This window comes from Protomyctophum bolini, assembly GCF_963924005.1.
Source record: "Protomyctophum bolini genome assembly, chromosome: 1".
Lineage (NCBI taxonomy): Eukaryota > Metazoa > Chordata > Actinopteri > Myctophiformes > Myctophidae > Protomyctophum > Protomyctophum bolini.
Window position 1 is genome coordinate 30,503,153 of NC_137862.1, and position 27,916 is coordinate 30,531,068.

A 27,916-nucleotide genomic window follows, 5' to 3' on the forward strand; every position below is an offset into this window, starting at 1 on the left:
TGGTGGTCCGTGGCTCAGATGCCCAATAAATAATGGACCTTGATATGAAAAGGCTTGAAAACCACTGCTGTAATAATTTATTCTATGGAGTGATATGTTTCAGTGTCTAGAAAAATAATCATTGCAATGAATTCTGAAGACATCTTAAGATTCATTTTCTTCGCACAGCATTTTATATTAGAAACAGGTATAATAATAATAAACCCAAATGCATTGTCCATCTTTGAATTGAAAAAAAACTGAACTATGAATCGACTGGAAAGACTATAGTTTCCAACTTTACCACAGTTTCAAAAGACATGCTTCATGGTGGTTTTTCAGTTTCATTAATCAGGCAATCACTCTTAGATACATTTACTGGGAAATATCAATGAACACCTCATTAGTTGCCTTAACATTTTTCATGTCATCTGCCACACAATGACCTTTCCATTATGACAGTACTAGCATTGGTGCTTCAAGGTGTCCAAAAGTAGCAGAGAATTCAGATTGTCTACGAAAACAAATCACTGAGGAAAAGCGGTTTGTGTTGACCGACTGTAACTTATTGATGATCCTCTGTCTTATTATCAGTTCATTTAAACAGAACACACAATGTTTAATATATGTTTTTCCTTCTAAGTCAATCAAGACATTTTGCACAATACAGAAACTATACAGTAGTAAATACTTTTTGGACCTACAGGTTACTAAGAAAGGTCCCAAATGTAATGACAATACTACACGTTTTCCCCAACTGCTGCATTCCAGAGATGAAACGGTTGACAATCACACTGATCTTCATGGTTTTTTGATTGCAAATTGCTGGTTCATTTACCTGTACTTTTATTTTTACAGTCAGGGTTGGTTGTTATGTCGGTGGCACTTTTGTCACGGCAACTTAAAGATTATATACAGCTCATATACATAATCAAAATGATCTGATCCCTGGATGAATTGTACCTTGTAAAAAGAAAATCTCAGATTTTGGATAACAAAACAGAAATAACACTGATTTTGATACGAACATGGTCAGAATGCACCAGGCGTATGCTACGGGATGATTCAAAGAAAAGAAAATAGCTGGTCATCCTTCATCCAATTCTTATAGAACACCATATTATGGCTTTAACACAGATGAAAGCAAGCTTCAAGATGCCATATTGAGCAGTGGACCTCTCTAGACCGAGCCTCATTGTACATTATTGAACAGTATGGTGTGGTCTGGACTTCACATTAATGATTCGGCATCGGGCCTCGGCACGCAACTCCTTGCAACCATTATCCCCAATGGCAGTTGCAAGGAGTTGCATTGGTGTGGTTCACCATAAAACTGTTTTGTTGCAAGGAGTTGCATTGGTGCGGTTGGCCTTAAAACGGTTTTGTAGTAAGGAGTGCCCGAGTTTGGGCTCTAAAGACTCCTGTCTGGAATATGCAATACTGGTGGTGTACTTTATGTTTGACTATTTTTTGCCTTATTTTCTTTTCTTTGTTGTCTAACGTAATGTCTGTATATTGTGTGGTACTTGCTATTCTTTGTTTTTCATGTTAAAAATGGATGGTTCTGCACAAATTGTATACTACCATCTGTCAGAACGTCAATAAAAAAGAAAGAAAAAGATGCCATATTGCTGAGTATCCAGGATGCTTTATGTTAAACCGCCCCTCTGTGTGTGTGTGTGTGTGTGTGTGTGTGTGTGTGTGTGTGTGTGTGTGTGTGTGTGTGTGTGTGTGTGTGTGTGTGTGTGTGTGTGTGTGTGTGTGGCACTGTATGTGTATTATGTGTAGAATATTTAAAATCCACCCCTAAGCAGCAAAACGTTTAGAAAATACAAAAAGGTCTTTGTTAACGTTTGTTATTATTATTATTAATAAATCAGTGACATAAAGGAATGGTTCCTCTGACAGACAGACAGCATAAAAGGCAGTCCGATACAAACATTATTGACGACATTCCGCTGTGTCGCCTAATGGGCGAGAGACTCAATTCTACAATCACGTGGAAAAATAAGTCTTAATAAACAGGATTAAATGCTCCTTACTGCTATCAGGCCTCGCCTCTGAATTCCAAGTTTTCAAATTTTGAAAATGGGTCCATACATAATGATCAGTTTTTTCCCAAATAAAACGTCAATAGCTTATTCAGTAGAAATTCTAGGGGGAGAGGGGGGCTTTTCACCCCATCAGTTTTTGGCTACATCCGCCTGCCTCGGCCAACTTTCCTCTTCAACGCCAGAGTCGTACTCTTCTTCTAGAGGTTCTTTCACTGGTGCTCTGGAGAATTAAAAAAAAAAAAAAAAAAAAAAAAAACAGTTTTAAGTCTACACATACAACCAAATAATAAGAAAACAAGCACATAATCCAATAAACTGCGACCAGACCAGTCCGGACTGATGGACCAACTGGCCACACGGACACTAAACAAAAACACTATAATAAATAAATAGAGCATGATTTTCAGGTCAAATTGAAGCTGTGAAGCTATAACTTGACTTATGTTTAAATCACTGTCAATTGAAGACATTAAGTATACTTACTTGACGTATCTCGGCGACGATTTCCCTTCGATAGCGTCTTTGTTCAGTTCTACAGCCATGATGTCGGAGTGTGGAACGTCAAACATCGGATCGAGCAGCAGCTTCTCCTGTTGAACAACAATCCATGAAATAGTTCCAACATGGCCAGTGTCTAGTTAGCAATTAATATTTCCAACATGGCCTGTGTCTACAGTTAGCAATTAATATTTCCAACATGGCCTGTGTCTACAGTTAGCATTTTATATTTCTAACATGGCCTGTGTCTACAGTTAGCATTTTATATTTCCAACATGGCGTGTGTCTACAGTTAGCATTTTATATTTCCAACATGGCCTGTGTCTACACTTAGCATTTTATATTTCCAACATGGCGTGTGTCTACAGTTAGCATTTATTTTTTAAGGACAAATGAACGTCTTCCTCACCATGATAGATCTCAGACCGCGAGCGCCGGTCTTTCTTTCCAAAGCCATCTTTGCGATGGACCTCAAGGCTTCAGGAGTGACGATCAATTCACACTAAAAGACAACACAGGGATGCTATATTTACTGAACGAAGGCATGAGTGTTACTCATGAAGCTATTCTCTTAACACGACTGCCACCATTGTTTCAGTCTCTGTCCAGTCATTTGCCACGGGTATTTGAAAGTGAGGTGACTTATTCAAGGAGAAAAGTTATGGAAGTTAGCTCAGGGATAAGCAATCCTATCACGGGAGAATTGCGGACCACCCGAGGCAGGTTTCTTTTTTTAGATCTGCTATTTTTTGAAAAATCATGAAATTGTGGCACAAATCTTTGAATATATATTCTTTCAGAGCGAACGTTTTTAACTCAAATCTTTCCCTGGAACATCATATTTCCAGATGGGGGTCTGATGCCAAATACAGATAATTCTGGGGGTTAGAAGACATTTTTTTAGAATGGGCCTCAGGTAAAAATGGGTTAAACCATTTCGGACGGGAACCCCTTTTGGTGTTTTAAGCATTCTGTTCTGCTTTAGCTATTGAAAAATAGCAGATCTACAAGCTCATAGTTTTTAAAAATTTTGAAAAATCTTGAAAACGTGGCGCAAATCTTTGAAAATGTATTCTTTCAGAGTGGTTAAAGTGGTAAAGTGTGCATGCATTACCTTGTCCATACTGAAGAGGGCCTGGTACTGAGGCACCAGGGCGTTGCGTGGCTCGGTGAGGATGCGGACCAGCGAGTCCTCGTCCAGGCTGTGCAGCGGCACCACCACGGGCAGACGGCCCACGAACTCCGGGATCATGCCGAAGTCGATGAGGTCCCGGGCCTCCACGTGTTTGAGCAGGCGGTCCTTCTCCTCGATCTCCTGCACCGCGTCCAGCTCTCCGGCGCTGCTGGAGAGGTCGGCCGCGGCCCGCCTGCCCTGGCCCATGTCCGGTGGAGCGCCAAAACCCAAGTACTGGGAAAGAGGAAATTAAACTTTATTATTATTTATGAAGCACATTTACTCCCATTTAGATTCTACAAAGGCCTTCTAAAAACCCTATGTTTCCATGTCAGTCGTCCTCCAACTACTGTATTTCATGCCAAGGACCCCCAAGATTATTATGTATTTGGCTGCCAGGACCCCCATCTGAAAATATGTTGTTCCAGGCAGAATCTTTGCAGAAACAAAGATTTGAGTTAAAAACGTTCGCTCTGAAAGAATATATATTCAAAGATTTGCACTACATTTTCATGATATTTCAAAAATAGCAGACCTACAAGCTCATAGCGCGGCACTCTGTGCTGCGCTACATGTGCGAAACACAAATTACATCCACCAACTCAAGAATGTGGAGAGAATTCTGTTGGAAGAACTTAACGAGATTTTTTATTACTCCCAAAATTAAAGCAAGACAACTGAAAACAGAACAGCCTTGCTGGAGACAATGTGGCCACAAGGAAGCGGGCCACGCTCATATCTTCTGGTCTTGTCCTAAAATTCAGAAATACTGGCAGGATATTCACTCCACTTTGGAGACCATTCTGTGTTTTGAGATACCTCTGTCTGTTTCTTTTCTACTGTTGGGAAATATCCCTGAAGATTTTCTAACACATGATAAATATTTAATCAAGATCCTCTTAGCATCAAGTAAAAAAGCAATCACACGACGCTGGTACCAACAGGACCCACCAACGAAAGATCAATGGATGGACATTATTGAGGAACTGTATTCTATGGAAAAACTAACATTCATACTGAGACTACAAGAGGATAAATTCTATAAAAAATGGGAAAAGTGGAATCTCTTCTCTCAGCCTAGTGATATTGCAATAGAATTTCATTGAATCTTTATTGTAATATGAAAAATGCAGCCTTTTTTCTTTTACTTTTTGTCCTTTTGCTTTTCTTTTTCTTTCCCGTATTGTTTTTTTGTTTGTGTCTGTTCTTCCTTCAATAAAAATTAAGTGGAAAAAAAAAAAAAACGACTGTGATCGACCAAAGTTTGATTCGATTTTTTTAAGATCATTAACATTTTTTGGGCTCAATATCTAGTCAAAGTTGAACAATCATGCAGAGGGACGGGCCATTTATGCATAAATCCAAGGCCATGCATTTTGTTAAGTGTGTAAATTACCCTATAAAACAATAAAACACCAATTTATTGTTCTTATGTTGAAAACGCATCAAGGAAACTAAATTATGATTCACCTTTTCGTTTTTCCTCCTGCTGATGATCCTGTCCAGACCGTTAAAGGCCCCGGACGCTACAAACAGGATGTTGGTGGTGTCTACTTGGACCATCTCTCCTCGGAGCTTCCTGGAATTCTTCTCGGGAACGCTGACCACCGTGCCTTCCAGGAGTTTCAGGAGTCCCTGGAATGAAACATGATGTAATCCAGGATGATCCAGGAATGTTCCTGACTGCCAGCATGACATTAACCCATTCTGGACGTATGTTATACTTTAGCTATTTTTAGCAAAAGGCTGATGCACACCTCAGAAAGGCTGGTGACAGGTGCGTGGGGCAATAGAGCATACGGTATATTATTTGTCTGTCCTGATTATGATGGTCTAAATAAGCGACCGAAACGTCGACCTAATAAAGAGCAACATTTTGGCAAGTGTCTGACAGTGTACGGGACCTTTTCTTTGTTTTTCAAAGATACCTTTTTAATACTCTAGCTATTGAAAAATGGCAGATCTACAAGCATTTAAAAATCTTTGAATATACTTTCAGAGCGAACGTTTTTAACTCACATCTTTGCTTCTGGGGGGGTCCATGGAACTACATATTTTCAGATGGGGGTCAGTGGCCAAATACAGATAATTCTGGTGGTCCTTGACGTGAAAAAGGTTGAGCACCACTGACATAGGAACAGGGTTTTCAGAAAACTGTTAGGATTTAGAAGCCCTTTTTTAAGAATCGGCCTTAGGTCTAAATGAGTTAACTCATTTAGCAGTTCTTGGCGTCTTGGTTCTCCGTCGACGGGCAACGCTTTGCTTCCGTGTTGTAATGTCATTCAATATTTTCCCTTCCGTCCTCATCTTTAGCAACGATCTATAGCAGCGTTTTTCTCCAAATTGAAGCTCAGATTGAGGTGATCGATCATACAGAACAACATCCATGTTTTAGGAGCTCAATACAAAATCCCTGCGACCTCGCCATGCCGTTTTAAGGTTCAGTCATTAAGGAAGCACCACAACAGCCAAAAGCACAACACGTGCAGGGATCGCAACACTGTATCACCAGAAGCGCCCAGCCTCTCCCCTCCTCATTTAGTCGGGGAATAATAATGAATTGCATTTTTATAGCACTTGTTTATAGCACAAGTGCTTTGCAATGGTTCATTGATTCATTCATACATTGGGAGGTGTGTGTGTGTGTGTGTGTGTGTGTGTGTGTGTGTGTGTGTGTGTGTGTGTGTGTGTGTGTGTGTGTGTGTGTGTGTGTGTGTGTGTGTGTGTGTGTGTGTGTGTGTGTGTGTGTGTGTGTGTGTGTATGTGTGTGTGTGTGTGTGTGTGTGTGTGTGTGTGTGGTGAGAGAGTGAGAGTGAGTGAGTGAGTGAGTGAGTGAGTGAGTGAGTGAGTGAGTGAGTGAGTGAGAGACAGAGAGAGAGAGAATATATACAGTATATAAATATTCCATGTTATGTGCTTAATTTAAGGCATTTATGCTTCAGCCAAGAAAGCTTTTGCTAGCCTTGGTCCAAAATGTGTAAACTGGAAGGTAAACATCGTAGCCATGGGGCAGAAGGTATGGAAATTAACTATCATCAGCATGATACGGTCATGTATTAACACGCTAATTTGTGGTGGCGCTACCAAGTGAAAAGGTAGGTGTCACCAGTGCTACCTGTGAAAAAGTTAGTCTGGAGCCGATAGTCTGGGTCGAATGTCAAAATATTGCCCATCAGGCAAAATATTGCCTGATGAAGATCTAGGATCACAACCAAAATCATAAGTTTGAATAATTGTCACAGCAAGAGGAAAATGTACTCCAGTGAGTATACAGACCTGCTGTACTCCCTCTCCACCCACGTCCCTCAGCTGGTGGATTCCAGGAACACTGCCGATCTTGTCGACTTCGTCCAGAAACACGATGCCTGCCAGGAACGAGCATGAACTTCATTAAGCACTTAAAGGTTTTGTTGTGCACACACACCAAATAAAACAGAGTGATAGTAGTCCCCTGTTGTCAGTCTGTATTTATTGGGTCGACTTGCTGAAAATAGCAGATCTACAAGCTCACAACGCGTGTAGAATTTGCCATTACGACGGCATCAACTCCCACCAAAATACATTTTAGTCGACTAAATCAACTGTTAGTCAAACTAGACTAACACTAACATTCCAGGTGACTTTTGTGACTGAAACTAAATGAAAACTATTGAAGAGACTATGACTAAAAGTAAAATCAAAATTTGCTGCCAAAAACAAAACTAGTGTAGCAGTCCGAGCACCTAGGCTGCTAAGCCAGTCTGACGACCTTCGCCACGTGTCAACCCAACCATCTCTCTCCCCATTTCCTGTCACCATACTGTACAGTATCCAATAAAGCCCAAAAATAAATCTTTCAAAACACATCCTGTACCTTGTTGTGCTTTCTCCACAGAGAAGTTGGCATCTTGGAGGAGTTTTGCGATGACAGACTCGATGTCCTCTCCCACGTAGCCCGCCTGGGTTAGCGTGGTGCAGTCACAGATGGCAAAGGGCACGTCTAGGCATTTGGCCAGCGTCTGAGCGATGAGAGTTTTGCCTGCAACGTTGATATCATTATTAGTATTTTTATTTAGGCTCGACGTCAAAAAAAAAAAAAGACTTCTAAATCCTGAGTTCTCTGAAATACCCATGTTTCTATATCAGTTGTGCTCCATATTTCATGTCAAGGACCCCAGAAATTATATGTAATTGGCCAGCAACCCCCATCTGAAAATATGTTGGTTCCAGGGACCCCTCAGAAGCAAAAAGTTGAGTTAAAAAATGTTCACTCTGAAAGAATTAAAAGATTTGTGCCACATTTTCACAATTTTTCAAAAATAGCAGAACTACAAGCTCATAGCGCGGCACTAGATCTGCTATTTTTAAATAGCATATGCTACAAACACCAAAAGGGGTTCCCGCCCAAAATGGGTTAACCATGAACCCTACTGTCCCCATTCTGGGGCACAACCATTCTGAGAAAATATAAGATCTACTGTACAAGCTCGCAAGACATTGTCTCAAAGCAACCTCCATGCAAGCGTGAGGATTCGTTAGAGGTGAGTTAATTAGACAGTATATGGACCCTTAGAGGACTGCGGCCAATTCATTATAATGTGGTTTAAGTGCTTGACCCACCAATGCGGTGGATATCTTTGAATTTAATTATTTCACAGCGAACGTTTTTAACTCATATCTTTGCTTCTGAGGGGGTCCCTGGAACAACATATTTTCAGATGGGGGTCGGCAGCCAATTACATATATTTTTGGGGGGTCCTTGACATGAGAATGTTTGAGAACCACTGAGTCTCATTTTCAGATTTGTAACTGAAATATGAACATTTGTAGTTATGAATTGCACTTTGTTACCACGAGTACAAATCAGATTTTACGGATACAAATAATCTTGAGCCTGTTCAGCTTCCATACTAACCCTGTGCCCCCAGATAAACTCTCTGGTGTTGTGAAAGTGTACGTGTGTTGTTTGTGACATCAGGCCAGGGCGTGCTGCTTAACCAGTTCTCACAACAGGTTTACTGGAAGAGTGACTGACAGTCTGGTAAAGGAAAGGAAAGGTACTATGTTTACCCAGGGTAACTGGACTAAGCTCAATAACTTGTTTACAGCCAGGCCCTGCTCATAGAACATTTCATGGTAGGGGTTCAATGCCTTGTCCAAGGGCACTTCAGCGGTGGTAATTTTAACGTGCCGGTCCGGGGATACGAACTAGCGACCTTCCGCTCCGCAAACCGTTCGGCCACCGCTGCCCCTGGTGACGTCAGACTGGCTGGATTAGATTCGGTTCAGTTCTAGGTAGTTGACAACATGAGCTCCTGCACACAGGGACGTGCACACATAGACATCAAAGGGGGCTTCAGCCCCTGATCTTTTACCCGTCTGTAAATCAACTGCCCTTTCCAGACCCTGAATGCAGCATTTACTTTGGTTAAAGAAATGCACATGCCCCTCCTTTCCATGCCATGCCGGAAGGCAACATTCAGTCTCCTGAACTTGAACACACAGTATTTTGCGTTGAACAAATTTGTTTTGAAATCCATGTCGTTACACCGCATCTCCACTAGCTAAAGAGTGCTGGGTTGTGCCCTGGAAAATAGCTGATCTACAAGCTCTCTTGTGAGCTTGTAGATCTGCTATTTTCTGTCCTTACAGGATTTCAGCCCCCGCCTCTCTAACACTCTCTGCATGTCCCTGCTCCTGTATAATTTGAGAAATTAAAGTAAACTAGTCATACTGATAACTCAGTTGCGATTATTCTCTTGTAACCTGCTGATATGATTGCCACAGACAAGCTGCTGCATTACATAACATTTGATATGAATTAGGGACAAGATCAAATGCTTGGCTACGCTATGTCGTACCCACAGACTTGAGGCTGGGGGAAGAAAAACGTAGCCTAGTTATAGCTTAAATGGCCTTTTAGAAATGCAAAAGTCTTGACTTATAACTGGGGCTGTCAAATGATTTGAATTCTTTATCACATTAATCACAGCTTAGAAAATAATTAATCACGATTTTCTTGTATATTGTTGTGGAAATGGAAAGATAAATCACATATAGCGGATATACATTTGTTTTTTTAATGTTTTTAGTTTTCTAATGCATTTAGTACTACTGTATATGATGTGATGTGAGCATTCGCTAGGCCTACCATTCGCTAGGCCTACCATTCGCTAGGCCTCTGGTGATGTTCAATCATGACTGCGCGCTACACAGATTTGTTATGCGCAGGACGTTCCTGAGCACATGTTAGGGGAATGTTAATTGCGTCACATATTTTAACGCAATGAATTAATGCAATTGATTAACACCGTTAACGTGATCATTTTTGACAGCCTTACTTATAACTATGTTTGAACTTAGTGTGAGGTGGTCCAACTGGCTCCTGGTCATGGAATGACCTACAGACTTCTGTGATTCCACTAGTGAGTTTTAAAAGGATTGCCATGGGCACATTTCAGACACTATTCCTTCTTTGACGTGTAGAAAATGTTGTTGCTCTAGTCTTATATATATCATATTAGTCTAGTAGCAAACATTGTTGCCTAGTGTTTATATTAGTTTTTTTTGTATTGGTCAATGTATTAAACTTTCCTGTTTCTCCTTGAGCTTCATAGGTAGTGGGTGTACTTTGCCTACAATTTACAAATGTTATTTGTCTGTCCTAAATGTTGTCCTGTATAGTGTTGTTTTACTGGCAAAGTTGTGTAACATTATCTTGTCTCTTCTCTTGGCCAGTTCACACTTGCAAAAGAGACTTTAGTCTCAATGTGTTTTCTTTTACATGGTTAAATAAATGTTGAATAAAGTAAAACAAATGTAGACTTTACAGTTCAACTTGTCATTACTGTAATTAGACCATGATACAGTGTCATACATACAGCTAAGGTCTTCTGTATTCATATTTAACCCATTGAGACCGGATTCTACATTCTAAATCATTATGATGTTTCTATATCAGTGGTTCTCAAACTATTTCATGTCAAGGACCCCAAAAAAAATATGTAATTGGCCACTGACCCCCATCTGAAAATATTGTTGTTCCAGAGACCACCCCCCAGAAGCAGTTAAAAAGCATTTGCTGTGAAAGGACATATATATTCAAAGATGTGCACTTGCAATTTCACGGTTCCCCATCCAGTTGCTCTACCGGCCACTCTACCCCTGATCCACTGACACCCTGGCTAAAAGCTATAAGGTTACACAGATGCGTTCCAGGTCTTAATGGGTGAACCCAGTTCCTCACCTGAGCCGGTGGGCCCCAGCAGGACGATGTTGCTCTTCTCTAGTTTGATGTGGGTGGGGTTTGAGTCTAAGACGTCTCCGCCCCTCTTCTCCGGGGGAGGCTGCTGATTGGTCTGCTGTGACGAGGCGCCCAGCGCGTTCCCATGGGGATTAAGCCCAGCGATCTGCAGTAGCTCTGTGGAAAAAAAACACCAAACAATCCATGCTGGGGTCACAGACGAACCAATAACCTTATGGGCTGCGAATAAAAATCTTTTATAAAACATTTTTTCCCCATTCACTACATTAAAAAAAAATTAAAAAAAATTAAGCTAATTTAAAAAATATCATCATATATTTCATCCAATTACAACATTTTTCAAAAGTATTTCATAAATAAAAATAAAACATTGTGATAATTTCCACAACTTCATTATAGTTTGGGTCCTGGGAAAAATTTGTCTAATTTATCTTTTTGGGTCTTGAGCCCGTCTACTCTGGAGTAATTTTAGGTGTATTTGGTTTTTGGCATAAATATAAGCCTAGCATCTGCTTTAAGAAAGTAAATAAAACAGTAAAGCAATGTTTCTGCTGGCATTATCATGTAATAATGTCAATGATGGAATCTGCTTGTGAGCCAATGGTGATAATTAGGATCCAAGCTGTGAGATCCTGCAGGGTTGAAGGTAAGGAGGCCAGGGGTTCTTGATGACGCTCTGGTACGCATCTGCTAAATGCCTACATTGCAGTGTTGATTTCGTCGACTAAAACTAAGACGAAAAATGTTCGTTGACTTGTTTGTTTGTTGACTGACGTAAACAAAATGGAAACTAAGCTAAAACCAAGACTAAATATTATTGACAATTTCGTCAACTAATAAAAACTAGACTAAAACTGTTAGTGGACAAGAGATCCACTATAAGTTATTTTACAATTAGTTGCATGCTGAAAATAACATGTGGGCTTGTGAAAAATATATAATCATTATGACGGCATCCAGGCCCGCCAAAATACATTTTGTTTGACTAAATCAACTGTAAATTTAGTCGACTAAATCTAAAACATTCCAGGTGACAAAAATGTGACTAAAACTAAAGAGACTGACTAATATAAAACTAAAATCTAAATTTGCTGCCAAAAACAACACTGCCTTTTAGACTGTCTCACTCGCAGACTGTAGTCTTACTCAGTAAATAACTGCAGCCAGTATTTCTTTTTACCCAGTAACTACTCCAAGGGAGAACATCAACCCCATGCTATAGGCCCAGGTTGACCTACTTTTTGGAACCCTATACATAACAAACAGCACTGACTGACTTGTTGTCACCAAGTGCTTTCTATAAATAAAAAAACCTTTCTTCCAGTCTCTTGGAAGTGTTTGGTTACATCCTGAGTCAATATAACATAGCAGGTTACTACAGTATGACACTGAAATGCCTTGGGCTAAATGGATGCTTGCTACTAACTAACATAGTCGTTTTTTTTTTACACAAAGGTTTCACACTTTGTGTACATTAGCGTTGACTAGAGTTAACTATGTTCAAACTAAACGGGCCGATGGACTGATTGGGGGGGGATTAAAAAATGCTGTACCAATGCTGACAACCCAGCAAGCCAAATTACGTCATGATGACGTTATGATGACGTCCTCCGGTGACTCCGGTGACGTTCAGGACTAGGCCAGATCACAGCCCATATGGGGATGATCTTTACGTCATTTCCAGGACGTCTTCACCAGTTGAAATAAAGAAACCTTTTCACGTCACTCAATCAAGTCACCCATTCTGGACGGGAACCCCTTTTGGTGTTTTAAACATTTTGCTATATTATACTTTAGCTATTGAAAAATAGCAGATCTAGAAGCTTGCGGCACAGAGTGCTGCACTACGAGCTTTGTAGATCTGCTATTTTTGAAAATTACTGAAATATATATTCATTTTTAACTCACATATTTGCTTCTGGGGGTCCTTGGACAACATATTTTCAGATGGGGGTCGGCGGCCAATTACATATATTTTTGGGGGTCTTTGACATGAAAATGTTTGAGAACATAGGGTTTTTCAGAAAACTGTCAGGATTTAGAAGGCATTTGTAGAATCGTCCTCAGGTCAAAATGGGTTAATTCAAGTGGCTGATGCCATAAATATATTTTATTTTAAATTATATATAGTTTTAGGGGCATGTCATGTGGTCTACATGCAAACCTACTGGTAGATCACAATCTACCTTTTGGGCACCGCTATCTTACAATAATGATAGGATCAGCAGCATCAGAATAATGGTAGAATAATGGTAGAATCAGCAGTTGGCAGTCAAACCAAACACACAGACGCGTTTCGGCCCGCAGGCCTTCGTCAGTGTTGGAATTTGGAATTCCCGACACTGACGAAGGGCCTGTGTGCCAAAACATGTCTGTGTTGAGTGGCAATTGGATATTCCAGTCTAGCATTTAAATAACTAGAAGTTAGGTTAACAAGAACCTTTATAAGCAGTGCTTGCCACCATTTTGTTAGACTCTTTGTCTGTCTAAAACTGTGTTTATAGTGAAGTTTGACACGTTTTGTTTGCGATAATATCACCCACCTCGGGGAGTCAGGGAGGCCTGTTTCTCTGTCTCCGCCGGCTGCTTGGCACCGGTAGCAGGAAGGTTGTTGTAGATGCGTTTGTAGTGATTGTAAACGGCCACCGCCATCACTTTCTTTGCATAAGACTGTCCGATGATGTATTTGTCGAGGTAGGCGTAGATCTGGAAGACAACGTTATAATAATAAATAAACGTTATAATAATAAATATAATAATAACTTGAAAAGTGTGGTTGCCGCAGTCGCTTACTTATACTCCTTCTAATATTGAACATTTCTATAACGCTTTAATAGTTTGGTCTTCTGCCCCTGCAAGGGAATTCATGTCTCTATAAACGTTATGCAAAGCTCGGCCAATCACAGCAGAAGTTAGGTAGGTTACTCCGGAAAAAGGAAAATAATAAAGTGTGACAATCAGGCCTGGAATTTCATCCTTTTAGGGGCATGGCCACTTGGCCTTTAGTGTGGTCAACTTTTTGAGGGCACAAGGCCAAGTGCCAGGGCGTGAAGGCCATCAATTAAAAAAAAATGATTTTAAGTAAATGCTTTTAGCTTAAAGGTTAAGGATTACATTGGCGAACATTGGTTCAGAACAGTGCTTCTTAAATAAATAATCACAGCTTTAAATAACAAAATATAAGTAGCTAATGTTGTAAAATATTGTAAAAATGTTTTGGGGTCCCAGTCCAGAGATGAAAATCATAATGAAATGGCCTAGGACCCTGTCAGGCTGTCACCCTAGGCTAATTCATATACATTTAATTTAGGGGTCCTTCGAAATGTAAATGGCTGAGGATCATTGAGTTTAAATGTGAGTTAATTCACAGAAAATACAATGACAGCCTGCATAACTTTTGAATAAGGGCTTGGTTTAAAAAAGCCTATTATTTTGTGCTAAACTAATATATTGAATAACATGGCATTGTAGAGAGATAAGATAATTTCTCCATTGTGGGGCTGCAGGACTGAGGACTCTGGAGATACAGTAAGTCAACACAAAGTGAAAGTGCAGCAGCAGCTTCAGATTAGTTTTTTTTTCTTACCTGGAGACAGTGTGTGCTGTGCACAGGGGAACAATTGTTTAATTATATCCATGGTATTTTTCTGTCGCTATCCATAATGCGACGCAAAAGTACATTTATGTTTGTTTTGGTGGGCTAGATAGATACGGTAGATCATCTCTCCTCCTCCTTGTATGGGCAGCCACGCTGTTTCGCATTAGACAAAAATAAATCAGCTGGACCATGTCCGACCAGAGACCAACGCTAATACAATAACTATAGTTATAGGGCAACCACACTAATAATAATAATGCTTTTTATTTACGAAGGACTTTACATTCTCACAAATGCTACAGGGTTAAAAGCAAGGCAAAATAATTAAATAAAACCGATGAAAGGCACTAGGACGGCTCCACACGTCCTAGTCTAAATGGGTTAATGCGGCCCTCAGGTTATAATAATAATATCAGAATACTGATATTATTTCTTTCAGCTGTTACAATTCCAAACATGCAAACATGACCCGCTTTAATTACTTCAGTCTAAATTAGTAGCTTAATGACTAGTATTAAAATTATTTTTTTATGTCCAATGTATTTGCATTTAAGTTCATAAAGTTAACATAAGTATAAATGCATTTGAAATTAAATAAAAAAATTACTGTTCAGGATTCCAATATAAAATATATATCTGGATTTCAATTCAAATATAGCAAAAATAGCAGATCTACATGCTTGTACATCTGCTATTTTTGCTACAACAGTATGTTAAATGTCCAGTGCCCTCTGGAGTGAATGTGGAAATATAGTGGCCCTCTCATATTCAAATTTGACCTGGGTTGACCTGGGTTAGCGCATGTTTCAGTTGCATCCACTTTCATTGGTGTCAAAAAGCACATGGTGGTATTCTACTGAGTAAAAGCACATGGTGGTATTCTACTGAGTAAAAGCACATGGTGGTATTCTACTGAGTAAAAGCACATGGTGGTATTCTACTGAGTAAAAGAAGCACATGGTGGTATTCTACTGAGTAAAAGAAGCACATGGTGGTATTCTACTGAGTAAAAGAAGCACATGGTGGTATTCTACTGAGTAAAAGCACATGGTGGTATTCTACTGAGTAAAAGCACATGGTGGTATTCTACTGAGTAAAAGCACATGGTGGTATTCTACTGAGTAAAAGAAGCACATGGTGGTATTCTACTGAGTAAAAGCACATGGTGGTATTCTACTGAGTAAAAGAAGTGTAATCTTAAAGTGATGTTTATCTTTGGAAGAACCTTGGACCGTACAGCTATCTGGAAATGAATAGTTGCTCTCTCATCGCACATAAACAAACACGGACACAACACACTTTGAGTTTTGGTACGATGACAACGATGTGCTATACCAGGTGGTGAAATAGGCAGGCGGTACCTTTTTAGGAGGAGGAGGAGGTTTCTTTCTGTACCTTTTTAGGAGGAGGAGGAGGTTTCTGCTGAAAGGCAAACTTGACCGCTTCGTTCGCCGACTCCTGCTCTTTGTTGAGACTCTTCTTGGAGTCGGTCTCCGACAGGACCACGAAGAAATGGTGACACTTCTCACATTTTACAAAACGAGTGGAGGCTGTGGGGGGGGGTGGGGGGGGGGGGAGAGAGAGAGAGAGAGACAGAGAGAGAGACAGAGAGAGGGACACAGAGAGAAAGAGAAAGAGAGAGAGAGAAATCTCAGGTGTGAGTCATTCTGTAGAGAAACTAGGTCAGTGAGTCCCTGCACACCCATGACCTTTGACCTATTTAATGACTTAAACATTAACCTCCCGTTAATGTTCTTCTTCCCGTTAGTGTAGAAAACACCTGCCTGGCAGGCAGCCATGTTTAATTGATACGTTACCCGTTTTCCCATTCCCGTTACCCCCTGAATTAAGACAAAGCACTCACACACAAAGGTCTCCACTCGTATGCAGGCGTCTCCACATTTAGGACAGCGAAGCTGGCTGCCACCGGACCCTCCTCGCTTCCCCGACTCGCCGCCCGATTTCTGCAATGGAAGGAAACACAATGACGGTTTGGCAATTTTTGGCATTTATCATTCCAGCGTGACTTTGAACTTTGAAGTACGCCACGCCAGAACTCATGTCTGGTCTTGAGCTGTCGTACGCCTGTTGTACCCCTTTTCTCCCCACTACATTTGAAATGTGTTACCTGGAGCCAACTTTATTTTTATTTTTTAATTTCTATCCCACAATTTTGTAACCCAGTTTTCTTTTCACCCAGTGCCAATTATCTAATGTAATCCTGGGCGCTACACTTCCTCTGCCAACCTGGGGGTTGGAGCCAACTTTAAACGCACAACATCAAAGTGCTCGACTTAAACCTCTCTTAAAGTCTCTTTCTCTTGTAGCAAAAACATAGAGTAACTAAAATGAACTGGACAGCCAAGTACTAGTGCTGCGCCATTCTTGCTCAAATTTAGAAATGAGATCGCGTAATCTAGATCACAATCTTTTTTTTCTCCGATTACTTGTGCTGCACTATTGCATATTGTACATATTTAACCCATTTTGGGGCGGGAACCCCTTTTGGTGTTTTAAGCATTATGTTATACTTCAGCTATTGAAAAATAGCAGATCTACAAGCTCATAGCACGGCACAGAGTGCCGTGCTACGAGCTTGTAGGTCTGCTATTTTTGAAAGATCGTGAAAATGTGTCGCAAATCTTTGAATATACAGTATTCTTTCAGAGCGAACATTTTTAACTCAAATCTTTGCTTCTGGGGAGGGTCCCTGGAAAAGATGTTGAGATGGGGGGTCCGCGGCCAAATGCAGATAAGTCAGAAAACTGTTCAAACATTTTTTGAAACGACCTCAGTCCAAAATGGGTTAATTCATTTGAATGAAACAAACATACCTTGCCACCGTCGCCACCATCTTTGACGTCTCTTGACGAAAAATATACGGACGTTTCTGAGAAGGATCTCACCGGCACTCTCCTGGTGGTCAGCGGTACTTCAGCTTTCTCCGCTCTACTTAAAATGGTCAGATGAAATCGTGAAGAAGAGACACCTGGCGAGAGAATTAAAAGAAAACATAATAAATATTATAAAACATCATAGAATGATGAACACCAAGATCAACTGGAAGAGGAGAGTGCGCCAGAGTTTCCTTTTAGTTCATTTACAGTTACAATTTAGGCATTTAGCAAACTAAGCAGGTAAATACGAGGTCTAAAGCTGCGTTCAGAGATGAATATATATATTCGCCTCGGTTCGCCAGGTCGCGCAATTCTCGCCTTTGCATTGACTTTGTATGTAATCGCGCCGCTCTAACCATCCAAGTCTGAACGCACCTTTAGTGAACGTTCACAAACAAAACATAAGAATCACACCCAACTGTGAAGTGAGGGGTGCTCTTATCATCGTACGTCATCCTCATACATCATCTCATTCTGGCCAATCACAATTTGCGTCCTCACTTTTCCATCTTCACTCTTATCTTCAATGTTTGTGTTTACTCAACCAAACCCGGAAAGCTGGATATAGTCTGATTAATTGTCACATTACAAATAATTGCGATTGTGTTTTGGCATTGGACATATACTGTCAGTGGAGCCCCATTTGAAAAGATATGCCAGGGACCACCATGAGAGAAGATTTTTACGGCTGTCGCAGTGATTCTCAACCCGTTTAAAGGACCCCCAGTTTGACATGCATTAGTCTACGGACCCCCATTTAATGGCATTTCTATCTCTGGAACCCCCAATTTATATTGAAAAATCAATGTTAATCTAACTCTGAGAGTGTACAAAATGCAACCCAGTTCCATTTGTATTGAGTTACAGACCCATAAGGGTCCACTTGGTTCCCACTTTGGGAACCACTGCTGTACATATAAGAAAACCTTGTAACCTTGAAGATCTGCTATTTTTTTAGGCACAATAACTGCAGTGGCGATTACGTAATCATTGTGCCTGGGTCGAGTTTCCACCTACGCCAAGCCATGAGGCCCATAGGGGCAGCCGGGGCCTATCTCCTGTTTCTGTAGCGTGAAGTGCAGTACACCCCCTAGACATGACAACGACAGGCCCGGAAGAGAATTCCCCAGTCATGTTTCCCATAGACGTTTCAAAAAGTATTTATTTAAAGACATTTAAGCCTCGGACAAAGCCAGCTCTTGTTTTGGGCCGATCAAATAATTAGAAAGAAGAGAAATGAAACAAAAGGTGTTGTAACCTGCCCCTGTTGTAACCTGCCCCTGTTGTAACAGGTCTTTAAAGAAATAATTTTTGAAACGTCTATGGGCCTGTCGTCGTCATGAAAGGGGGCGGGACTGCGACACGGGCTGGGCGATGAACCGGCCGGGTATGGCATACTATTGGTACGTCGTCGGACTAACGTATGCCCCCCAGACACTCTGACGGACTAACGTATGCCCCCCAGACACTCTGACGGACTAACGTATGCCCCCCAGACACTCTGACGGACTAACGTATGCCCCCCAGACACTCTGACGGACTAACGTATGCCCCCCAGACACTCTGACGGACTAACGTATGCCCCCCAGACAAGGCCACAGAGCTGGTTATTATCACCACCACCCATGGTACACTTCCTAGTTCCTATGACGAGAGTAGGATGAATGTGGTTGCTGTTATAGCGCATTATCCGCTCTAAACCCCGGCATAGTCACTGCATTGAGGTTGCTGTTATAATAATGTATAGCCCCACTCTAACATCACCAGCATATTGCACTGCAGTGTGGTTGTTATTTTAATGTATCCCCTGTATACTCTAACATCACCAGGATATTCACTGCGTTTCCAAACCTCCTGTGGGAACTGCGTGCGGTCTCTCTGCCCACCCCACTTACATAATGTATAGAACACTCAGTGTAACCCGAGTAGCCAGCAGTCTTATTTATCATTAACTAATGTCATGTCAATCCATGTTTGTACTGTACTCATAATATCTGACCGGACGGACGGACGGACGGACGCCATTCAATGTACTCTTGGTTTTTGCTTTTACTCTATAGCAGTGATTCATAAACTTTTTAGCCCGTGAACCAAATGTTATGTCTCCCGACACCGGGACCCAAACTAGTGAAAATTGCAGATCTACAAGCTCACAACGTGTCGCAATAAGCTATTTTTTTCACTAGATCTTAAACATTTGTTTGATAATTTATGGAACTTCTTTGACATTTTTTTTCTTTTACCCATAAGAATTGGTCTGCGACCCAACCGTGGGTCCCGACCCGGTGTTTGGGAACCAGTGCTCTATACCAGTGGTCCCCAAAGTGGGGCCCGGGGACCCCCAGGGTTCCTTGAGGGAGATCCAGGGGGTCCCCAGCCAAATGGACCCTTGTGGGTCTGTAACTGGGTCCGTTTGGTTCAATTTGTACACTCTCAGAGTTAAATTAACATTGATTCTACAATATAAATTGGGGGTCCCAGAGATAGAAATGCCATTAAATGGGGGTCCGTCCGTAGACTAATGCATGTCAAACTGGGGGTCCTTGAAATTAAACGGGTTGAGAATCTCTGCAAGAGCCATAAAACATCTTCTCTTATGGAGGGTCCCCAGCATATCTTTTCAAATGGGGGTCTGCGGGGCTAATTGGTGTCAATTTGGGGGTCCTTGACATGAAAAGGTTTGAGAACCAGTGCTCTATACCTAATGTGTGCCTACTGGTTGCACGCTTGGTCTACTCGCAATCGTTTTATTCTTTGTATACACTTATACACCTCAGCCTCGAGATGTAATTTTTGTTTATTGCTTTGAAAATGTTGTATTTATGTTGTACCGTATCTCGACGAGACGGCAAATGAGGGAAAACCTCAATGTCTCCCGAGAATAAATAAAGGTTTGAATGAACTTGGTGGTGAAAGAAACGCTACTTCCTCCGTGCTCAGACAGCGTGCCAAGTACAGCCAGGTCATGCCCACTTGCCCCAAAAGTCTATTATAAAATGATAGTGATTGAAAAATGAAGAATTATTCAATTCAACATTTACTAATTAATTAGTTGTTTGTTTGTTTATGTGGCTGTGTGATAAATGCCTCAATTATCATGCCTCAATTATTATGCCAGAGACTTGCATAGCTATGAATATGGGTTCAGCTAAAAAAAAAAAAAAAAAAAGTATTATATTGCAGCGACAGTGAAAACAGCACGTGTACGGTATATAGGTAAACATTCAATGTTCTTATTTTAGATTCCACAGGCGCCCTGTGGTGGCTTCTTTAAAAGATTTCTGATGAATTGTAACAAGTTTAACAACATTCTGTATGCATTATTATTTCATATAATTTGGATATCTTCATCATTGTTCTGATATAAGTTATGCCTGCGCTGCCTGTGTCAGCCACACAATTCAGACATGTAGGTCAACGTATGTCAGTGACAGTGACTGATTACATGTTCTGCATGACCTCTCTACTCTATGGGCTATTCATTACTGTAATTGCAGAATACATTATTTAATCGATAGCGCATGCAGGGCCGTTCTAGTAACAAAACAATACACATTACAATGTACTCCAAAAACTAAATTACATATTTATATATTTTATATTAATTAATTTATGTTGAAGCTCCATTGTGAGGATGAACTACTTTGGTGTTTAGCCTAGACAGTGCAGGGTTAAATAAAACATAATACAACCACAGCAGATAAATAATAATAATAATAATAATAATAATAAATCAAAGTATGCTTATTACACTATTATTCAGTATTATCATTGCTATTGTTGTCATTTAACGACTATGTATGCTAGGATTGACTTAAACACATGCAAGTCCAAAGTGGGTGTGTTGGTTGTTGAATCGTGGCTTTAAATGTAAGGATTAGCAGGTATATAATATAGGTCTACATGTCTACTTTAAACAGTAAAGTGCACACAGACTCACGTACCTTTTCTGGAGGTTGAAAACAGCCTGGTCGCTGCTGTTCTACAAGTGCAGGACATGTTGTTTTCTCCTGTGAAATGAAAAACGAGCTCTATATGTTGTTGTGGCAGAATATTTGCCTGACTGTATTATGCTATATGGTTACAGAACAAAATGTCCTGCTCTCAGCCTGTGCGTGTGTCCCGTCGGCAGGCAGAGAGAGGGCCAGCTAGACAATAAGGGAGGTGGCATAAATATAAACAACTATTAAAAAGTGTACTGTGTGCTGTTATTATTATTATATTATAATGTGTTTAATGTAATGTCATTAGCTAGCTGGCTAAGCTAGCCAGCCTGATCCAACCAGTTGGTTGTGAGACCAGTGTTTTTTTGGCGAATCTAAGCTAGCGAATATAAGACTTCCGGTGGACGATATCTTCAAAATAAGAGTATGCTCTAGTGTAAACTGAATCCGTTGAAAAACTGTTTATTTGCACACTAAAACAGATCTAAAACGATTAAAACACATTTAAACGATGCTCTACAACACACATTATGTTTCTTTGTAAACACATAAAATCAATAATAACTTTAAAATATATCTAAATGGATAAATGCTGTTCACTGGACTTCGTGGCCTTTACAAATTGGACACTGGACAAAAAAACGGCTCTTCGTGCCAGCTGTTCTGACGGGGAGACCTCCTCTACAACGACACACTCTCCGCTAAGCGGGAAAGGAGTAAAATAAAAAGTCACAGGCTTTTTACTGGGATCAGAGGTCAAAAAAGTGTACTGGGATCTGGAAACGGCACTTTTCTTTACCTCTGATCCCAATAGAAGGCCCGCCACTCTTAATTTTAAACCTCTACCGCTTAACAGAGAGTTAAAGGAGTTCTCCCCGCACTCGTGCATATGTCGGACGAGCTGACACGAAGAGACGTTTTTTGTCCAGCGTCCACTCTGGTCCGGAATCGGCACTTTTTGACCCTTTGACCCCAGTATGTTTGTTTCTTTCCTTTTTTACCTCCTCTATGATGATTTATATTTGTACGTCTCTAATTGTTATGATGAATTGAACATGGTGGGCCCTATTTGTTGTATTATCCCAAGTACTGGACCCTCGTCTGGTTCTGACAGACCGGTCTTGTGTGTGTAGGCTGGGTGGCGTGTGACGACCCGGTTGAATCATTCCTTGGTCCGGCGGCGGACAGACGGACGGGCCCGGGAGAACAATAACATGACACCAGACAGTATCACGCTAAGACGTTCACAAGATTTATTACATACATACAGAACATATATAGCTTTTGGATCCTCATGTCCTAATGACGTCACTAACTAGACATAACAATCTAGCTGCCTGCAGCACGCTGACCTTGCTTGTCTCCACTCCAGGAGCTAACTATAAAGTATGTTACAGTTCAGGCAGTAGGCTACAATACATCTCTAGTAGGCCTACATATCATGTACATTGTATATTCACGTACAAGTACATTGTACAAGTACACAGCATAGGCACTCAGATCATATCATACTACAACACTATTGTAAACAAGTGTAATGCTCTATGGTGTCGTCCACAGTTAACAGTTGTTTTTTTGAGTTGTGCTTGAAATGTACTGTAATTCTATATTCTTTTAATAAATTCATCAAGTTAAAGATCTATAACAGTACGTTTTAACAGCGGGCGACAGCCAGACGAATTTTCCGGAAGTGCATTATTTGCAACGTCGAAAAAAAGTAATTCATCTTTTGGGCGACATCGCCCGGTGATAGTGGGCGATTGGGCGATATTCAAGCGACGCTCGCCGTAGGTCTCTAAGGTCTTCCGCTGTTAAAACGTACTGTAAGGGTCCATGTGGTTATCAACTCTCCATTTAGCTGGGGACCACCTGGAACCCCCTGTGCCCATATATGGAGCTGAGTGGACCTGGCCCCTTTTGTGCCCATATATGGAGCTGAGTGATTGCTGATGCAACACACTCCATATTTGGATCGCGGGACAGACACACAGACAGACAGACACACAGACAGACAGACATGATCTGCTAGGTCTCATAGTAAGTGCTCACTGAGTTCGCAATAAATGTAGCACTTAAAAGAACACATTAGTTATGAGCTCTTATTCTGAAGTGAAATATGTTGCCAGGTCCTGCGACAGAAACAAGCCTATAAAAACAAGCCCATGGGTCATGGCACTTAACAATATTTTTTAACAGGACATTCTTGGTCAAAATGGTGAGAAATGTAGAATATCTTTTAACAACATAAATGTCGTCGCTGGCATAAACTATTTTAAGATGGGGGTCTGACTGTGGAGAAGCATATAGTATTATATTAATTTGGGAATGTCAACAATGTCCACACTCACAATACCAGAGAGAGTTCAACAAACCACGTGCAACCCAGATTCGGCTCAAACAAGGGATCGGGAGTCGAACCCGTTACCTGCGGCACACTGCCAGTCTGGATTACCAGCCAAAGTGCCTGGACCGCTGAGCCATGGCCCAGGCCCCCACTCTATTCTTCTATACTGTTCACGTATTCCCTTTTTTGAGCGGTGCCTCCGCTCCATTACGCAGCTATGTGTGTCCCTAATATGTCCCTATGTGTACGTGTCTGTCCAAGCACGGACAGCTGCGACACCGAAAGTGTCCAGTAGAGTACAGCACAGAGTAAAGTGGCACAGCCACAGAGTACACTACAGTACGAGCCCTGGGCGCGTTCCTGGGGGTCTGGAACTTCCGGGGACCCACTGGGGCCCCCCACACGGAGTTGCACCACTCACTTCACACGGGTGTTGTTTTTTTCCTAGCAGTTTTTGTATTGACCTGTACTTTCCTTGGACTGTCACTGTACCCATTCTACAAACCAGTGGCGGAAGGTTCCTATAACGACAGTGGGTGCCCACCTCAGAGTAGCCTATATATTTTAAGGTGCCCACCCGCCCCGCAAGCTAATTATTTTGCCAGTGGGTGCTCACTGCTTCTGCTCCTGAGCACCCACGGAGTTGACGCCACTGCTACAAACTGTATCAATCAATCAATCAATCAATCAATCAATCAATCAATCAATCAATCAATCAACAACATTAGGGGGGAGGCCCAAAATAAGCAACTACAAACAAGCCCCCAAAACAGCAATTTTACAAAAAAGGCACAAAAGACCCAAAGTCGCATACAATCTTAGAGTATATATACTCTAAGCATACAATAGGCGGACATGGCAACCCTGCAGACAACAGTCCCACTCCCTCGCGCAGAACGCAAACGCAAAATAAGTTTGTCCTCACCGAAGAACCGTAGTAGAAGGGAGACCATAAAAAGGTCTGATACTTGCGCTGTGGCGCGCAGCACCGAGAACAACAGATCTATATGCTCACTGCGCGCCGCGCTGCTACGCGCAATGAGCTTGTATATTTGCTATTGTCGGCGCACGAGAGCATGATGCAAAGATGCAGCCTACCGTTCATTTTCAATGGAAGCCAGCGACGTGGTGAACCCTTGAAGCTACAAGCTAACAAATCCGATGTTTGTTGCAGCAAAAGATATAAAGATACAAAGATACAAATTGAAGGTGAGCCCGCGGGTTCAACTAACTTCCAGATGCAAAGATATAAAACTACAACCGTTTTTTAATCTGTATTTGTATTTAACTCGAATAGAAATTTCAACCAATTCCACCTTGTTCTGGCTTGTTGTTGTAAACAAACAAACATGGGAATGGAAGAGCAACTTATTTTCGCCGTCAGCCAGTTCCCAGTTATATGGAACAAACAATTGTACCTGTACCGGAAAAATGAGAAAAAAGATGATGCGTGGAGGAGAGTGGAAGAAATCACGGGAATACCAGGTAATTTCAAATAAACTAAAGCACACAGGCATAGCTATATCTTATTTATTTATGATATAGCTATGCCAGGGCCAAATTAGCCAAAGGTTCTCAGGGGCCCTTTGGGGACATTGGACTATGCTATGGGTTTGAGGCCCCAACAAGGGCTCCTGTTGATTGTGTTACATTTTGGTAAAAAAAAAAAAAGATGCACTATTGGGGGACCCCAAAACATTTGTGGCTCAGGGGCCCTTGTGGGGTTTAATCCGTCCCTGCTATGATTTGCCTAGTAGCTTCTAGCTAACTCACTCGACTTTTGAACACATAAGAAAAAAGTGACAACATTGACAGCACTTGCACATTGAAAAGACATGTACTGGATAATATAATAATTGTTTATTTTACTTACAAATCTCTCCTTGTGTAGACCTGCTTGCTTGTACTTTACTGAAAATACTTCTTGCCCTAAAGTGGGAACCAAAGTGGGCGTGTCACTATTCAGGTTGATGCAGAATAGATAATATATGAACGGAAAGAACCAAAGTTATTTTGGTGGAAAAGGTTCCAGTAAACTTGTGTTGGCGTGAGGTCGAGCCTCCCCTCTAGCCCTTCAGTGCACCAAAGTACAAAGACACGCATAGTGTACCATATGTTTTAATTTCATTTTTTCCTCCCATGATTTTGTAAGCCATTTCTTCACCCAGTGTCAATTATCTAATGTATGTAATCCTGGGCTCTACACTCCCTCTGCCAACCTGGGGAGAGCAACGGACTGACCTCATGCTTCCTTCACCAAACCGCTTCATTTCACCTGACGGGGAGAGTTTCCCCGGTTGGACTTAGCGCGTGGAGGGAACACGTTATTCCAACCAGTTCCTTTCCCCTCCATCAGGTGCCCCAGCTGGCCAGGGAGAGGCAGTATAGAGACCAGGATTACTGCATGTTTCTTTTAGGGTACCTCACGAAAACATATGCATGTTTTAATTGTTATTATTCATTCAATTTAGAGGCGGATTGTCGGCGCAAGTGGAAAACCCTGGCTGATAGTTTCCGAAGATCAAAAAAATACGAAAGGGATAGAAAGACATGTGGGGCCGTGGACGAAGGATGTCCAGCCAGATGGAAATATGCAACTCTGATGAGCTTCATGGACCATGTCGTAGACATAGAGAGCATCAGGCCAACGCTCCCGAACCTGGGAGGAGACACTGAGCTGAAGACTGGCCTTGCTGCGGCGGCGGAACTTCTTGGGGTCTCCACTCAGCAGCAGAATGCGGGCTCCACTCAGCGGAAGCGTCGTCGCTCAGAAGGCCAACAAGGAGGAACCCAGTCCCAGTTTGAGAGACAGTTTGACAAGCGCCTCCTGGAAGCCGTGGAGAAGCTCGGTTCTCAAACCGCCGACGAAGACGAGCTCTTCCTCAAAAGCTTGCTGCCGGCGTTGAAGAGGCTGCCTGCTCCCCAAAAGTCGGAGCTGAAGATGAAAGTTCTCCGGGACTTCTATGAGGCAGAGTTTGTCCCTGCTGCTGCGCCAGCTGCGGTACTCCTTAGTACCTAATAAAGTGCTGTGTATGATCGAAGAAGTGCTTGTTTGTTCTATTGAGTGAGTAAAATACTACTTATTGTTCTTGTGTTCCGAATTATCACTCCAAATGACTCGATCCGATCGGCAATTTATCCGATCTGGAGAAAACGATATTTCAATTTATACCAGTGGTATAAAAGTCAACCAGATAACATTGAGTTTGTTCAACCTTCAGTGAGAATGGTTTATTTTTATTTGAATACCGGTACATGTTTGTCTTGGTACTGGAGCTACCAGATTGGTCACCGCTTTTCAACCTCTCTAGATATAATTGGTCCTCACTAATTATCATGATAAAATAGCACCATTTATTTCTACTCATTCTGTGTCTCCTAGGAGGGCTGTGGGCAGTTCAGAAACACGTCCACCAGTGACATCATCGATGGGGAATCCAAGCTAATAGACCCAGTGGGAGTCTGGTGCAACCCACTGGTCCTGGGCCTGGTGAGAGCAGGGGTGGACCTGGTGAGACGTAGGAGGAGCCCAGACAGGAGCCAACCCACAGAGCCTAGTCTCTCCATGCGCCAGATTGCTGATCCTCCCAGTCCCGGTAGAGTGGTTCTGGAGCAACGGATTGTGTGGGCTTGTCTTGCCCTAATGGGACTAATCGAGGGTAGCTACTGGGACGTAAGTCGGGACTTGATCACCTTGGCTGGGTCACCTGAGTGAGGGGTATGAGTTGGAAGACCTGAAACCCTGATGACCTTGGGATACATCACTGAGGATACGTCCCAGGTGCATCCATGCCATGTATGTTTTGTTATACTGCAGGTTTTCTTTTCCTGAAAGGTTCTCACGATAATTAATTTTTTCTTTTTTTGAACAAGATTTAAAAAAATATATAGGCCTATTTAGATTCTAAATAGGCCTATATAAAAAAATATATAGGCCTATTTAGAATCTAAATAGGCCTATATATTTTTTTAAATCTTGTTCAAAAAAGGATCTGCCTAACGATGATGTCACTATAGTGGACGGGTTTCTGAACTGCCCACAGACTGAGTAGGAAAATAATCGTGATATTTTATCATGAACATTAGTGAGGACTAATTATATGAAGAGATGTTGAAAAGTGGTGAAGTGGTCCTTTAACGACCAAGCACAAAAAACAGGCAGTGCTGATTCAGAGTGCTGCATGA

The 27,916-nt window shown here is 41.6% G+C and overlaps 2 protein-coding genes across 3 annotated transcripts; one reads left to right on the forward strand and one right to left on the reverse strand.

Annotated features, from left to right (window-relative positions):
* Positions 1 to 156: 156 nt before the first annotated feature.
* On the reverse strand, positions 157 to 21,755 carry clpxa (caseinolytic mitochondrial matrix peptidase chaperone subunit Xa). The gene is made up of 13 exons (XM_080769472.1): positions 21,388 to 21,755; positions 17,381 to 17,535; positions 16,411 to 16,510; positions 15,942 to 16,096; positions 13,492 to 13,654; positions 10,931 to 11,104; positions 7,559 to 7,723; positions 6,982 to 7,070; positions 5,176 to 5,340; positions 3,646 to 3,939; positions 2,941 to 3,033; positions 2,517 to 2,623; positions 157 to 2,253 (listed from the first exon to the last, which is right to left on the reverse strand). The coding sequence occupies exons 1-13, from the start codon at positions 21,440 to 21,442 to the stop codon at positions 2,163 to 2,165; spliced, it is 1,806 nt and encodes a 601-aa protein (XP_080625598.1). The 5' UTR covers positions 21,443 to 21,755; the 3' UTR covers positions 157 to 2,162.
* A 3,092-nt stretch (positions 21,756 to 24,847) lies between these two features.
* LOC308313386 (uncharacterized protein) lies at positions 24,848 to 27,619 on the forward strand. 2 transcript variants are annotated; one of them, XM_080760486.1, is made up of 3 exons: positions 24,848 to 24,940; positions 26,203 to 26,795; positions 27,114 to 27,619. In XM_080760486.1, exon 2 carries the CDS (start codon positions 26,334 to 26,336, stop codon positions 26,748 to 26,750), a length of 417 nt encoding a protein of 138 aa, XP_080616612.1. In that variant the 5' UTR covers positions 24,848 to 24,940; positions 26,203 to 26,333; the 3' UTR covers positions 26,751 to 26,795; positions 27,114 to 27,619. The 2 variants fall into 2 exon arrangements, with proteins under 2 accessions (XP_080616612.1, XP_080616611.1); XM_080760485.1 differs by having other exon boundaries at positions 24,856 to 25,216.
* Positions 27,620 to 27,916: the final 297 nt, after the last annotated feature.

Excerpts from the sequence above, each read along its gene's own strand:
- clpxa (XM_080769472.1), bottom strand. The coding sequence starts at position 21,442 with ATGTCCTGCACTTGTAGAACAGCAGCGACCAGGCTGTTTTCAACCTCC. Across the intron at positions 16,511-17,380 it reads ATGGTGGCGACGGTGGCAAG|AAATCGGGCGGCGAGTCGGG; the intron begins GTATGTTTGTTT and ends CTTCCATTGCAG. Across the intron at positions 11,105-13,491 it reads GGCCTCCCTGACTCCCCGAG|AGCTACTGCAGATCGCTGGG; the intron begins GTGGGTGATATT and ends TTTTTTCCACAG.
- LOC308313386 (XM_080760485.1), top strand. The coding sequence starts at position 25,081 with ATGGGAATGGAAGAGCAACTTATTTTCGCCGTCAGCCAGTTCCCAGTT. Across the intron at positions 25,217-26,202 it reads AGAAATCACGGGAATACCAG|AGGCGGATTGTCGGCGCAAG; the intron begins GTAATTTCAAAT and ends CATTCAATTTAG.